Source organism: Morone saxatilis, unplaced genomic scaffold (genome assembly GCF_004916995.1).
Source record: "Morone saxatilis isolate NCDOM2014 unplaced genomic scaffold, NCSU_SB_2.0 Contig8, whole genome shotgun sequence".
In the NCBI taxonomy this organism is placed as follows: domain Eukaryota; kingdom Metazoa; phylum Chordata; class Actinopteri; family Moronidae; genus Morone; species Morone saxatilis.
Genome location: NW_023340257.1, coordinates 21,227,692 through 21,241,677, shown reverse-complemented (window position 1 = coordinate 21,241,677; position 13,986 = coordinate 21,227,692). Strand labels below are relative to the sequence as shown.

At 39.7% G+C, this 13,986-nt stretch overlaps 2 protein-coding genes across 3 annotated transcripts in view; one reads left to right on the top strand and one right to left on the bottom strand.

Annotated features, from left to right (window-relative positions):
* The first annotated feature begins 6,976 nt into the window (after positions 1-6,976).
* On the top strand, positions 6,977-9,594 carry hdac12 (histone deacetylase 12). Its single transcript, XM_035680219.1, has 8 exons — positions 6,977-7,226; positions 7,313-7,456; positions 7,778-7,937; positions 8,034-8,224; positions 8,360-8,510; positions 8,727-8,843; positions 8,926-9,068; positions 9,145-9,594. The coding sequence occupies exons 1-8, from the start codon at positions 7,125-7,127 to the stop codon at positions 9,166-9,168; spliced, it is 1,032 nt and encodes a 343-aa protein (XP_035536112.1). The 5' UTR covers positions 6,977-7,124; the 3' UTR covers positions 9,169-9,594.
* A 140-nt stretch (positions 9,595-9,734) lies between these two features.
* The window catches only part of trmt9b (tRNA methyltransferase 9B), a 4,695-nt gene continuing 443 nt past the window's right edge, over positions 9,735-13,986 (bottom strand). The window contains exons 2-4 of one of the 2 annotated variants that reach the window (XM_035680213.1): positions 12,674-12,873; positions 12,288-12,461; positions 9,735-11,779 (exon numbers count right to left, since the gene is read on the bottom strand). In XM_035680213.1, the coding sequence (XP_035536106.1) occupies positions 10,884-11,779; positions 12,288-12,461; positions 12,674-12,830 (1,227 nt within the window). In that variant the 5' untranslated portion in view covers positions 12,831-12,873 and the 3' untranslated portion in view covers positions 9,735-10,883. Of the gene's footprint in view, positions 11,780-12,287; positions 12,462-12,673; positions 13,731-13,986 lie in introns of those variants that run through there. The other variant, XM_035680211.1, reaches the window with a different exon arrangement.

The following is a 13,986-nucleotide window of genomic DNA, read 5'->3' as shown; positions in this document are numbered from 1 at the left end:
AGTAATATTTACTTTAGAGATTTGATATAAAATAAACTATTGGAACCTTTCAAGTTTGAGATTAATTTAAAAGAGGTGAGGGTAGTGAGGCAGGGTCTAACAAAGGGATGCTATCAATGTGCATTATGGGAAATGTAGAAGCATTTTTGGACCCCCATATGACAGAATAAAATCTCAGCGTCCGGTGCAACAACTGCGACCATTCACTTTTAAAGCTGCTTTTGACGAGTCCCACAACACTGTGAATAATATTAATATAGAAATAACAATATTAGTCTTTTGTTTGTTTAACGGAGTACTTGGTAAACTACCATGATAAAATGAAAATAAAAATCAAACAACTAATGACAAAAACATCTGCTACACATCCGTCACATACTTACAGAGACACCTGTATATGCTTTAAACATAAAGTCATCAGTAATGTGTGTTTACTGTATAAGTAATGCATCCCACCAATACAAATAAATGATCAAATATAGGCAAAAAGAGTCAATGCTTCACTGACAAAAGTTAAAATCACTGTAAAATATAATAATATGGTTTATGGACATGACATTAGGTCGGCTGAAACTTTTGACTCAAAACAGTTACTGTACAACCAACCAGGGAATGGTTTATTGCTTTGCATGGCATGTTTTACAGTGTATGAGGAGAAACACATTCTGCGCTGTCATTTCTTCTCTCCCTCTTCCCCTTATCAGCGGTATCAACACGGCTGTCAAGACAGGGCAGACGTACTGAAGTGCCTGTGGTCTTCACATGGCATAGTGAGATTAAAGTGAGGGGAAGAGAATGGAGCCAGCTGTGTTGCTGAAACATGTGGCTGTATGGTCGCAGGTTTGCCTGCCAGCAACGCAACATGTTATTGCTGCACAGAACAAGTGTGAGTCTGTTAAGACAGCAAAAACTGACAGTGTTAAATTAATCTACAGTATGCAAAGTCATTACATTTTAACATTCACATAATGGTGCATTTATATGTAAAGATATGTCAGGATAAAGCATGAAAATCTTTTAGTGGTTTTTTTTTATGCTTTTGCATGCAGCACTCTTATGTAACATGAACCCTACCCAGCTGTGGAAAACAGACGAGTACAATACAAAACGTAAACATCATTAGAAAACATTCCAGCAATAGCACAGTCTGACTCAATATCTCTGCAGCTTTTCGACTCCCCTATGGATTCCCAGCATACCACAGATCACGGGCAGATGTTCGGCATTATCACCTCTGTCTGCAGTCTCAGTTTGTCTCTATCCCAAGAGCTGATCAAATCATCACAGAGCTGTTGTGGGTGCAAAACGATAATGGCCTCATATGTTCTCACTATTCAGATGGTGTAAATTCAATATTTAGTTTTTGTCACAAACTGCTTTTAACGTTTGAAAGATTTTTTCACAGACATTTTGTTCAATGAGTAAAAGTAAAACTAAAGTACTGAGGTGGTCTCACAATGTGATAAGACATATGAGCACAGTAATTAAGCATATTTTCTTCCCAGTCCTTAAGGAGCAGTTAATAATTAGAAAGATATAATCAAGAATTAAGATTTTTCTTGTTTTTCAGAAGAGAACAACTACTGGCTTACTAAAAATATCCGCTAATAAAACAAAATGTTCCACAGATCCGAATGAAACATCTGCTATATCATCATCTAATAAAACATGGACCTCACACATTTTGTTCAATTAATTAGAATCCCACCTGCTCCTATAACACCCCATGAGAGCTATTACTTTTGGCAGCCAACAGATGTGAATGTGGACTGATAATTGGTTGGAAAAGACAAGCTTTCTTTTGTTGATAGAACAGCCCCAGATATTCCATACTTTATATGCGAGTAATTAAAGTTATTTGTGCAAATGTAGTAAGTGACTAAATAATGAGTGGGGAGGTTGCCTTGGTGTACTTAAATCTGGTGGCTGGTTCATTACTTTATTTCATACACAAACTATGTGGTTTTCTTAGGTTATCCAATTATTCAGACTGGATTCTTTTAAACTTCCCATTCACAATTTAATTTATAAACTACTTGCAACAGTACATTGTTAAAATGAGAGCAAGAGTCTGATCTAGAAACCCCTCTGGGGCTTGGTGAATGTTTGGCAGAGCGTATGTTCTTGGCCTTGCTCCTCTTCATGAAATATTGGTATTTCAGTGGCTCACACATTCCCGCTCTCTGACAACACGTGCGGCCACCAGCACAAGCTGTTTACCACACAACACGACAAGATGCCAAAACTTAGTTAACAACTGCAAAGACATTCCCAAACAATGAGCGACGCTAGAGAGTAAGAAAAAATATGTCAGCTCCAGTGATAATGAGGGGAGATGTAAACATTGACTAAAATGATGGTAAATTATACTACTGCCCAATGACTTCACAGCCTGTCTCCCCGGCATGTATGTGATTATAGGAGGACGGGGATGCATGAGAGGTGAATCAGCTCAGCCTTTCATTGTGACCGGGGGATTGCCTCAGAGGGACGAGGCGGTGGGCCGTCACCATGACACACAGAGAGCAGCTACAAATGAATTCACTCCAACAACAACCCCTGTCTTCACCTGCTGCAACACGCTGTGCAACCAGCGGATTTCTTCCGCTCCGAGTTGGGAGGTGGAGTTGAAGGATGGGGGGGTTTGTGGGCTTGGTGTTGTGATTGTGATGTTGTGTAATTGACAGGTATGTTTGAATCTGATGCAAACATCACACCGTCCACTCCCCTTCTGGGGTTGGACAACAAACATGTCTGCTTTCAGGAACGTGAAAATACATGCCAAGATGACAGGGCTATTCAGAGATGATGGGGTTATTCATTTGGTTGAACACACATTGCGTGCAGCAAATCATTGATCCCATCCATGTGTGAACCAAAGACAATGGTCCAAGTTCTTTCAGCCAAGTCTGCATGTGGCTTTTTGGTTGAATAAACTTCAACGCTACCTTCAAAGCCAGGAAACAACCTGGCATATAATTTGACAACACAACGCTGACAGCAAGCAGTGGTGGAATGTAACTAAGTATATGTACTCAAGTATGTAAGTACTCAAGGAATTCAGTACAAATTTAAGGTAACTTTCTTTTCATGCCACTTGAAGTAAATATTGTACTTTTTACTTCACTACAATTATTTGCAGCTTTGGAGACTTTAGAAAATAAGATTTTTGAATACAAAACGTATGTAGGGTTTATTAAATAAGATGTTGTGTTATAGATTAAATTACCCAATAGAAGTAAAGCTGAAAAGATTAGTTGATTCACATAAAATGACAACTATCTTCATAATCATTTGTCATTTTTTATGCAAAAACATTGCATGGATCCAACTTCTCGAATGTAAAGAATTGCTGCCTTTCCTTTTATTATTTTAATAAATGTAATTTATTTGTAATAATTTTTAGGTATTGGTTGGACAAAATGACCATTGTTACGTTGTCACTTAGGTAAGTGTGATGGTATTTCTCACTATTTTGGGACTTTTCACAAACCAAATAATGAATCAATTCAATCAATCAATTAACAGAAAATCACCAAATTAATCCATAGTGAAACTAATCATTAGTAGCAGTCTTGTACAAAAGCATTAGCTCCACCTCACCTGCTTTTACATCAATGCGTCAATAATAATAATACAATGATAAAATATATAATAGTAACAGTCACAGGGGACATTTTCTGCATTGAACACATCAGATTGATTGATTACACTTACATACCCTAGTACTTCAGTCATTTTTGTATGCAGACTTTTTGCTTGTTGTTTTATTAGTGCTTTAACTAAGGTAAAGGAGCTCAATACTTCCTCCACCACTGAGAGTAAGAAAAACTGCATTCAGAGGGCTGACTTAAGACGGTCTGTTATTATTTTACCCAATGAGAGAAGAGAAAGTCAGATCAAAGCTGAACAGTTGTCCGCTTCTTCTTTTGTCTCTGCCAGGAATGAGACGCAGAGCTCCGAGGCCTTGAACACAGCTGCCCTGAAGCCGACTGCTGCTCACTCACAGCTGACTGTCAGCTGTGGTTTCTCTTTCACAAGAACCATGCCAACTTGTCTACAGGTTTTAACTCTTACTACAAATCATACATAGCCTACTTTAGATTTTACTGTCACATGCATTCTTGCTCAGTATCTGCTGTTCCAGGCAGCCATGGGATTTTATTGATTTCTGAATGGTATGAAAATGTATTAGCAGATTCTTGCTTGATTTGTGTCATGTCAGTAAACATCAAGTCTGCATTTCTCTTTATCATTGCATGGTAATGCCCGTTACATGTGGACTGAATGGAAGGGTCTGAACTAGAGCTGAAACTATGACTTGATTAATCTATTAACTGATCAACAGAAAAGTATTTGGCAACTTTTTTCATGACTGACTCATAATTCCTGGTTTCAATTGCTCCAATAAGTGTAAATATTTATTATAATAAATTCAGTATTTTTGGTTTTGAACTGTTAATCATGCAAACCGAGCAGGAGAAGATGTCGTCGTGGACTGTGGTGGATTGTGATGGGTATTTTCCCCTATTTGTGACATTTTATAGACCAAAACGATGAATTGATTAATTAGGAATATAATCTACGAATTCATCCATAATGATTAAATAATTGTTAATTGCTCCCTATTCTACACCTCACAGTGATGAATGAAACCAACTGATGCCTGCAACAGTAGAAAATGCACGTCTAAAAAACAGGAGCACTGCTTGCTAAACGATTAACTGTGATGTAAAGTAAAGGTGATTTGTAGTAAATGAGCTAAAACATGTCAAATCAGTGGTAAAGCCTTAAAAAAGGTCCTACGATAAGAAAGAAAGACTATCTATGTATTAGAGAATCACCTCTAAAGCAGAACGGAAGATCTATATGTTAATGAATTAATACAACCTTTATCTGCTGCACAAAGAAAATAATCTTTCTGTCAGGATATATTGGAGTCTTTCATTTGGAACGAGCCCCTTCTCCTCCTTCCTCTCTCCTTATTTGAAATGCCTGTTAACAAGGCCGAAGTCAGTAATTGATTTTACCTCTCTAATCTCCTCTCTCCATTATGAGAAGATCTCTCCTCTGCACCTGGGGCCAATGCTTTCGTCTCATGTCTTATCTGCCTGTGAGTACACCAGCTCCTCCCAGCGGGGGCTGCACTAATCCCCATTCACCAGACTCTTCATACATACACACACACACACATACATATTCTCATGGGAGAACCCCACAGCCGACAGTACACCAGACAGTGCCTTGAGCTGCCTGCTAGCAATGTAAAGCAGAGACAGATGGAGAAGCAAAACCAGACACAGAAAATAGCTAATCAAAGGCAATTTTAGTACAGTGAGAAGAAAACAAAGGCATTTTCAAGCTAAAGAAACACATTTTTCATCTACAAAATTATTTGCATCACTTACCCTTCCACAGAGTCCTCTGTCACTTTAAACTGTAACATGTGGGAGTGAAGACAATCTGACATGATTTCAGTGTGACACCATAACGGATTCCCTGCCACTGTGATTAACCACCTCGGCCAGGGTACGCTTTGGCTTGACAGGAGGGGAGTCGACTGTGAAGGCTGTAGAGCAGGGCAGATCAGGAGTGGATACAGATGGTACAGAATAAGGGTACAGACAACATCAGAGAGGAAAACAGCTACTCTCATAGTTGTGTAAATACTGTAGAAGGGATGAGCAACTTGTCACGGGTTGGAAGTTGAAAACTAAAAGGAGCTTTGATCATTTGATGAACCAAGAGGGAAAAAACTGAAAGAGTGCAAAATAAAAAATAGCTACATGAATCATAAATTCAACTCATTTGCATGGGGTCTCCACTCATCCTGGATTTTCTCTCAAAAAGAATCTGATGCAGAAAAGTTGTCATCAAAGATGATATGATAGGATGAACTTCAAATCAAACAGATCCACTCTGTTAACAGAGTGAAATAATATATAATGTGCAGAAATAATGTGCATATGTACAGTGATAATATATAGAAAAACACTAAGGGGTTGATATGAATACACTAAGATACATTAAGAAAAAATATATAGTGCAGGTATAAGTACAGGTAATAACAATAGTGTCACAACCCGGCTCGAGCCTGGAAAAAGAAGGGGAGAACAGACATGTGTTGTAACTAAAATATGTTTATTTAACAAAATGAAAAGAGAAATGAAGCTAAAGACAAACAAATTCAACCAAACCAAACAGAGTGGAAGCCAAGAGAGAGAGACACCGGCTGATTGCCTCCAGCCTATATAGTACAGCCACCAGACCAGATGAACTTAATCTGGCCGATTACCCAACTCCACCCACCAGGCTCTTTGAGTGAGAGACCTGATCAGAGGGTCGTCACAATAGTAAGACATTATATACAGTACAGAATAAACAGCTGGAGGTATGAATACAGTGTATACAGTATATCAGATATACAGACTGTAGCATAAACACGAATATACTATAGGACAGATGCGTATTATACATGATAGATATATCTCTGTTCTTGTATTGTTAGGCATAAAGTATTGCATCACTTACATATGCTCAAGAAAACTGAACCTCACTGCCCCATATGTTTCAGTGAAAAATATTTATAAATGATCAGAAACACACATAGTAATAAAAAATGTTGCAGTAGGGATTTTATATGTTGTCTGCCTATACAATTTAGATTTAAAAACGCATATTTATGTGTTAATATATATATATTATAATAAATATAATTTGGTTTAGAGCCTTTTGGTGGTCATTAACTTTATCATAATCACAAATGCTTTTTATTTCAAACTTAAACTAGAAGAACTATGGCATTTATAGGGAGATGGAAGCATAAAATAACTGAGTCTATCTGCTAAAAGCTGACCCAGAACATGCTGTCAATCTGCAGTGATCACTGCAAATCAGTAGATGGAGGTAATGAACCATGTAACCAATCACACTGTGTGTTAGTTCCACTCCATGACAGAAGATGGCAGTATTAGAGGAGGACAAACACAGTCACACATCCGTCAACAAACTGGACACCTTCAGCACGTTTGTGGTGTCATTTCATATCACCGAACTCCGCAGCACTAAGCACCCTCTGTTTTATGTAAGTGAGTCATTTATTAGCATTAACATCAGTGAGAGAAATGACCTGCATTACACACATCTTTTCTAAAAGACCTCGCTTAAAGGTCGGACGGCTGCTCGGTGCAGCTTTCACCTCCTGCAGATGTTTCCATGCAGAACTAGTAAGAACCTGTGCATTGTTGTGAACTTTACACACACATTGCATTGCATTAAGACTGACCTCACAGTGAGCCCTTTCACCTGGCAGGTAGGACAGGAATCCAGCGGACTTCCAATAGTTCATCACAGCAAGTATGTGTGTGACCTCCCACCCAACCACAGGTTCCCTATGGGCAAGTTCTCCCGGGTTCTCCACTTTCTGATCAAAGATCAAGTCATTACAGAGAAACAGGTGAGTGGCTCACTGATATTATCAACTAAATATTACAATATGTAGTGCTGAAATGTCACCAATATGATCGATTAGTCTAGTGATTATTGTGATGATTTGATTATATGTATTATAAGTTTGATATCACTGTAAATCGAATATTTTATATTTTTTTATTTCATTTATATTTTTTGGTAGGACAACCCATAAAGACTTCATCACTAATAAAAGCTACTGATTGATGAATTGATAGTGAAAAGCATTGTTAGTTGCAGGAATACTACAGCACTACTGGAAGCACTTTCACATTTTCCTGAATGTGAATTTCCTTCCTCGCAGTAGGTGTGGGTCCCTGAAATTGCCTCCATAGATTTACTGAGCTGTGTGCACACGGAGGAATACCTGAGCAACTTCATAAATGGGAAAATAAATGAGCAGGAGCAAAGGAGGACAGGTTTCCCCTGGAGCGAAGGCATAGTGAGACGCTGTCGATATGAAACGGGTGAGAAGAACGTCTGAAGTCTCTTGATGACTTAACAGCTGAACAGCCTGAAAAGATCCCCCTGCACAAGCTTCTCACCTTTTCCCTTTTTGACAGGTGGGACTGTTCTAGCTGCCGAGGTAGCTCTACAGAGGGGAATGGCCTGCAGCACTGCAGGAGGAACCCATCATGCATTTCCAAGCTATGGTTCGGGGTATTGTCTCCTCAATGACTTGGCAGTTGCAGCCAAATACCTGATCTCCTCATCCAAAAGGAAGGTTCTGATTGTGGATCTAGACGTGCATCAGGTAGCGTTAAAGCTGTCCCTGCTACTAATAATGCCGTGGGGGTTATACCAATATGTCATAAATACAGCATGTGTCTTTGTTCCTTGTAGATTAACCCAGCTTTTTGTCATTAGTAACATCTTTTGCATCCAACAGGGTGATGGCACTGCTTTCATTTTTAAAGATGAGCCGTGTGTGTTTACGTTCTCGGTGCATTGTGGGAAAAACTTCCCCCTCCGTAAACAACAGAGTGACCTAGATATCAGCGTGGAGGATGGGCTGGAAGACAAGGAGTATCTCTCCACAGGCAAGTTAACACAGGCCATTATAATACATGCAGGATGTTTAGATCCAAACGAAGTTGCAGTCTCAATTTCACTGCTGATGTATTTTAGACATTTATACATACATTTCTGTTTTCAGAAGAAGCTTGACGTGAACAAGCTAAATGAAAATCACAACAAAAAACTATTGTAATTAGTTGTGTTAACAGACATTTTAATGAAGAGTTTGTTTCCAACAGTGGAGGCTCACCTTCCCAGGCTGCTGGAGACTTTTCGTCCAGACCTGGTCCTGTATGACGCAGGGGTCGACCCTCATTGGAAAGATGAACTCGGGAGGCTCAGTCTGACCGACCAAGGTCAGTGATAACTTTGACAGCAAACTATCTCCACCTACAAATCAGATCTTGACTGTTTTTGAATGACTGTGGTGTCTGCCAGGGCTGTATCAGAGAGATCTCTACGTGATGAAGACCGTGGTGAGTAGAGGCGTTCCTGTCGCTGTCGTTATTGGAGGAGGATACTCGAGAGACATTGATAAACTGGCTATCAGACACTCCATTGTCCACAGAGCAGCGACTCAGGTACAGGACACATAACTGTTGTTGGATGACTCATCATTTACATAAAGATTTTAACTGAATGTTCTTCATATTTCAGGTTTGGAGGGAGTGTGGGATGTAAAACGTTTGTGCTGTAAATCAAGAGGACCCTCGGAGCCTAGCTGATACTTGATCTTTAGGAGCCAATGACAAGATTGATATGTGGGAATAAAAACATGTGGTTATGCTACACAAATGCTTGTTTTACACTGTATATTTATATGTACATGCAACAGTTTTTATCAAGAATTCTGAAAAATATATTGGAGACAAATTCCACCAACTTCTCAGAGTATCTTAGAATATTTAATATATATATATAAGTTATGTAATGTAACTAACCTTTTTTGGTATATTGGACAGGATATTTTAAAATGGAAAGTTGGTGTATGTTTGCTAAAGGGTGATTTAAGAAGACATTCAACTTGTTTACTTCATCAAGATGCTGCATCGGCACCTCTGTAGTAGTAACTATCAGTACAACTATTAAATATTCTGTTTTTGAACACTAGTGTGTGGTTGTCACTGAATAAAGCTCCACCAAATAACTACAGGTATCATTCATGACAGTAGATGCAAGACAAAACACTCATGAACAAAAATATTTAATAAAGAAAAAACAAATTTAAACTATTTACATCAGGTCACATAAGACATTAAGGTACCAGTGTCACTTCTGAACAAACAGTTGGTCCACACATTCTGTACTGATATGGATTATGCACCACCCTTGGCACAATGGGTACAGATAACCAGTATGTTTCAAGTTTTACCTATTTTATGTCATTCACTGACATCAAGCAGCGACATATTTGTGGTACAGTGCAATGTTTATTCACAGTATATGAGGCAGTTGATTTGCTGAAATATACAAGTGGTATATTTCAGCTTTTTACTTCAGAACAAGACGATATACACTATTACAAACAATAAGCACACAGACACACACTGGCAACACCTTTGAAACACTTGAAAATGCAACAAGCAAATGCACAAATGTTTTGGAAGATATTCTGCACAACTTTGAGCTCTTTATGATGTGTATGTTATGGTAGGTACACAAGCAGTTTACAGAGTCCATAACAAATACTTGCTGCAAGTGTGCAACTGTAAAACAGGCAGACACAAATAATAGAGTAAGTCATTTTCCACTATGATCAATGAATTAAACATTTAAGAGCAGATGGAAGAATATACTGTAGGCAAACAAATTCCTCTTTGGCTAGTATTAAAAGTCCAAAGAGAAAAACAGTGCATTCCTTAATAACGTATCTCTTGCAGAAATACTAATTTAAAAAATAGTTTAAATCTTTAGCAACACTGGAGCTTGCTGTGGTTTGACAATAAAAACATATTATTGACACTAAAAGAGAACCCAAACTGGAAATCTGGATACTGCTTGTTGGTTTCATGGATTGAAATAGAATAAATAATTTAAAAACATGGTGTAACATACAGTGATAACCATTGCTGAACACCGTCAGTCTTTGTGCATCCTGCCCTGCTGCTGCAAAACCATCTAAAATAATATTTAATGCTAGATATAAATAGGTCTGTCACACAACTGGTTCCAGGACTACCAGAAACTTAAAATAGACTAAAAAATTGAAATGTCCAAATAGTTAAGTAGAGGATTGCAGCAATGGACTAGTTTAGTGTTTTATGTACCTTCAACAATGGCTACATCTGTATATTTACACACTTTTCAATTACAAGACTGTAATAATCATCAAATGTGTGATTCAGTGCTATAACTTGAGGCAGAGTTGATCCAAACTAAAAACAAACATGTTAAAATCATATTTTCCATAACTGTACTTTCTCTGCCACCACACACCAGTTGGCATGATCAAAGTAAGTGTGTTTGACATGAAGCTCTTCAACATGGTTCTCTATCAGCTCTGCCAGTTCTCCCTCCCTGAAGACATGATAGTACCTCAGGCAGGAGCCTTCCACCTGCCCCTCGCTCCGCTGAGGACTCCTTGTGCTTTGCTGCTGCTCTTTCCCCTGCGGCCCTGCTTCACTTTCATCTCCGGACTGCTTCAGGTGCTCTTTCTGGAATGGGACCAGGTCTGGCAGGGCCAGAGAGCCACACTCCTGGGCTAAAGATAATGAGACGCTCTGATTTTCTGTACCGTTGTTGTTGGCCATGTTGTTGTTGTTGCCTCCAGGATCATTTTGTCCCTTGTGCAGGTCTGTGACCGAGTCAAAGACGTCCTCCTCTGATCCGATCACAGATGGCGGGGAAAAGAAGCTCGAGACCTGCTTGATCAGGCCCTGTCCGTGTCCTGACCGTGAGATGGCTAAGCTTCCAAAGTCAAACACAGAATCCAGAGACCTGGAGAAGAACCACAGTCTCTGTGTCCTCTGCTGTGGCGTGGTGCAGGTCAGATCTTCTTCGTCTGCCACGGAGGATGTGCTTCTAACCTTCCTGTGCTTGTCGGTGTTGTCTATGGCTTCGCTCACGCTCTGAGCTACGGCCCTCCGTCTGGGTTTGCCGTGCTCCCTGTTGAAGCCGGAGGGCGAATAAGGGTTGGGGTTCCAGGGAACGAAGATGTCCTGTTTCTCAAACTTTCGACGTTTCTGCTCCATGGCCCACACGTAGATCATGATGCGTCCACCAACTCGCAGGGTGCGGGCCATCTCCTTTATTGCTCGAATACGTCGCTCTTTGGTGGACAGATGATGGATGACTGTGACAAAAACAAATAATTTATACTAAGTAGGATGATGATTAAATTGATTATGATGTTTCACATTCAGCACGTGCAGTCAACAAAACACATTATGTACACTGTATGGCACACAACATTAATTGATAGTGTGGGTGTCTGCTGTCGTCTTTGGTCCTAATTACACTCTTTTGTTGGAGGACACACATGAATTATTTCACACTGTTGGCTAGGCAACACAAGCTTGTGGGAAACTGATGTTTATCATTATTATGAGTTCATTTAATCTGAGGCCAATGACAGCTGCAGCAGTAGAGCTTCAAGCATATGAAGGGAGTCATTTGAGTGGGAGGAATCAACAACATCCGAAACTCCCTTTATCTCAAACCAAGTGAAATTTAATTATAGAGCACATTTTAAAAGCAACAAATTTTGACCAAAGTGCTTTGCAAAGGGATTAAATAACACACAGGAATGAGCCAATACAAAATACAGACATAGCAAGGGGATGTGTGTGTTTTTCAATTACCTGCAATAGAGAGCACAGCGTCAAAGCAGCCGTCTCTGTAAGGCAAATGCAGCCCGTCACACATCTGGACCTCGTGTCCTTGGCTCCAGGCAAAGTCCACTAGGGGGCGACAAACATCGCACCCCAGCTTGAACACCTCCTTGTTGATGTGGAGATACTTGCCATTGCCACAACCTGCCAAGGTCAAGACAGTCAGCTACAACACTGGTGATGGATGAGGGGTGCTTAGCGGTCTCATTATATTTAAAATACTCGTTCCCTTCTCCTTAAGGGAAGCCAATTTTTTGAATGACTTATTGTGGTTTTAGAAAACAATGAAAAAAGCACAGTCAATGTATTAAGGTTCAAGTGTGATTGTCAAGATTACTGTTTGAGGGGACACCCACCAATGTCAGCGACGATGCTCCCTGGCTGCAGGTCCAGCAGAAACTGTCGCACCTTCGGCCAGGCTTTATAGCGGCTGTCGTTGAAATATGGAGCAATCTTGTCATAGACATTGTGCACATGGTCTCTCTCGAGCTGATTGGCAGCCTCCTCCATCATGTCCGTCCAGGCTGCCTCATGCAGTGGCTTCACAGTATCATGTCTGCAGGGACAAGCACATCTCCCTTGCTCATTTCCAAAAGAGATATTCATCAAATAGTAAGTCTATTTCATTAGGGGAAAAATAGCAATGTCGGCCCCCTGAAGAGAACAGCGCAGTAGTGTTCCTCTCTACATGCTTGTTAAGGTCCAACAGGGTCAGCTGGAAGCCTTAATCAGCAGACACACTCAAACATCTGTCAGGCAGCAGGGGCAATTTAACAGCAAACCCTCCACTTTGTACTAAAAGTGCCAGCTGCGGTCATGATCAGTCCGCCTTCTCACATCCACCCCGCCGTCCTCCAGAAGGACAGACTGATGTTAGACACTGAAAGTCATCAGGTTTAATTTGTCATCAATGGTCTGTAACTGTGAAAAAAACAAAGCCGGGATCATAAATTAACTAACGAGGCAACAGCGAGGAGGCCGTCCCCATCTCACACAGCACTCAGCAGGTTCATTTCCACAGCAGCCGTGTCAAATTGTTTTTCTGGCGACACAGAAGCAAAAGGTCAACACGTAAATCATTTTGTTGGGAACGACGTGCCAAACGAACAACATCAATCATGTTTGAGTGAAAGGTGCTGTTATAGTCTGTGTAAGCGGACACCAGGCCGCTGCTGGGCTTTGTTATACTTAATTTACTATCTACGGAAGATTTCAGCATCAGCTCACATTCTAGGAATCTGTTTTGCCTATGATGACCCTCATTGATTCTGAGGAGGACTTTCAATTTGCCTCGAAAATCAAGGCTAATATGTACACACGTGGATAGATTTCCAGTCTGATTATATTATTTTCTATCATCGGACACAGCAGCATAACTAAATATCAGTTAACTGTGTTACAGCTTTAGTTGAGGCTGTTGTACTATAATCATAAAATAAAAAAGCAGTTTCTTTTCCTTTGATACATAATTTTGGTTTTGTTTGTAGTCCTTGTAGTGTTTTTTAAAATGAAGAAATTACTAAGAAATCATGATTTGTTAGAAAAGATTATGATACAGAGAGATTAGGCAAATATGGTTTAAAAGCCACCCATGACATGCATTTATATATATATATATATATATATATATATATATATATATATATTTATAAATAGTAGCTTATCACAT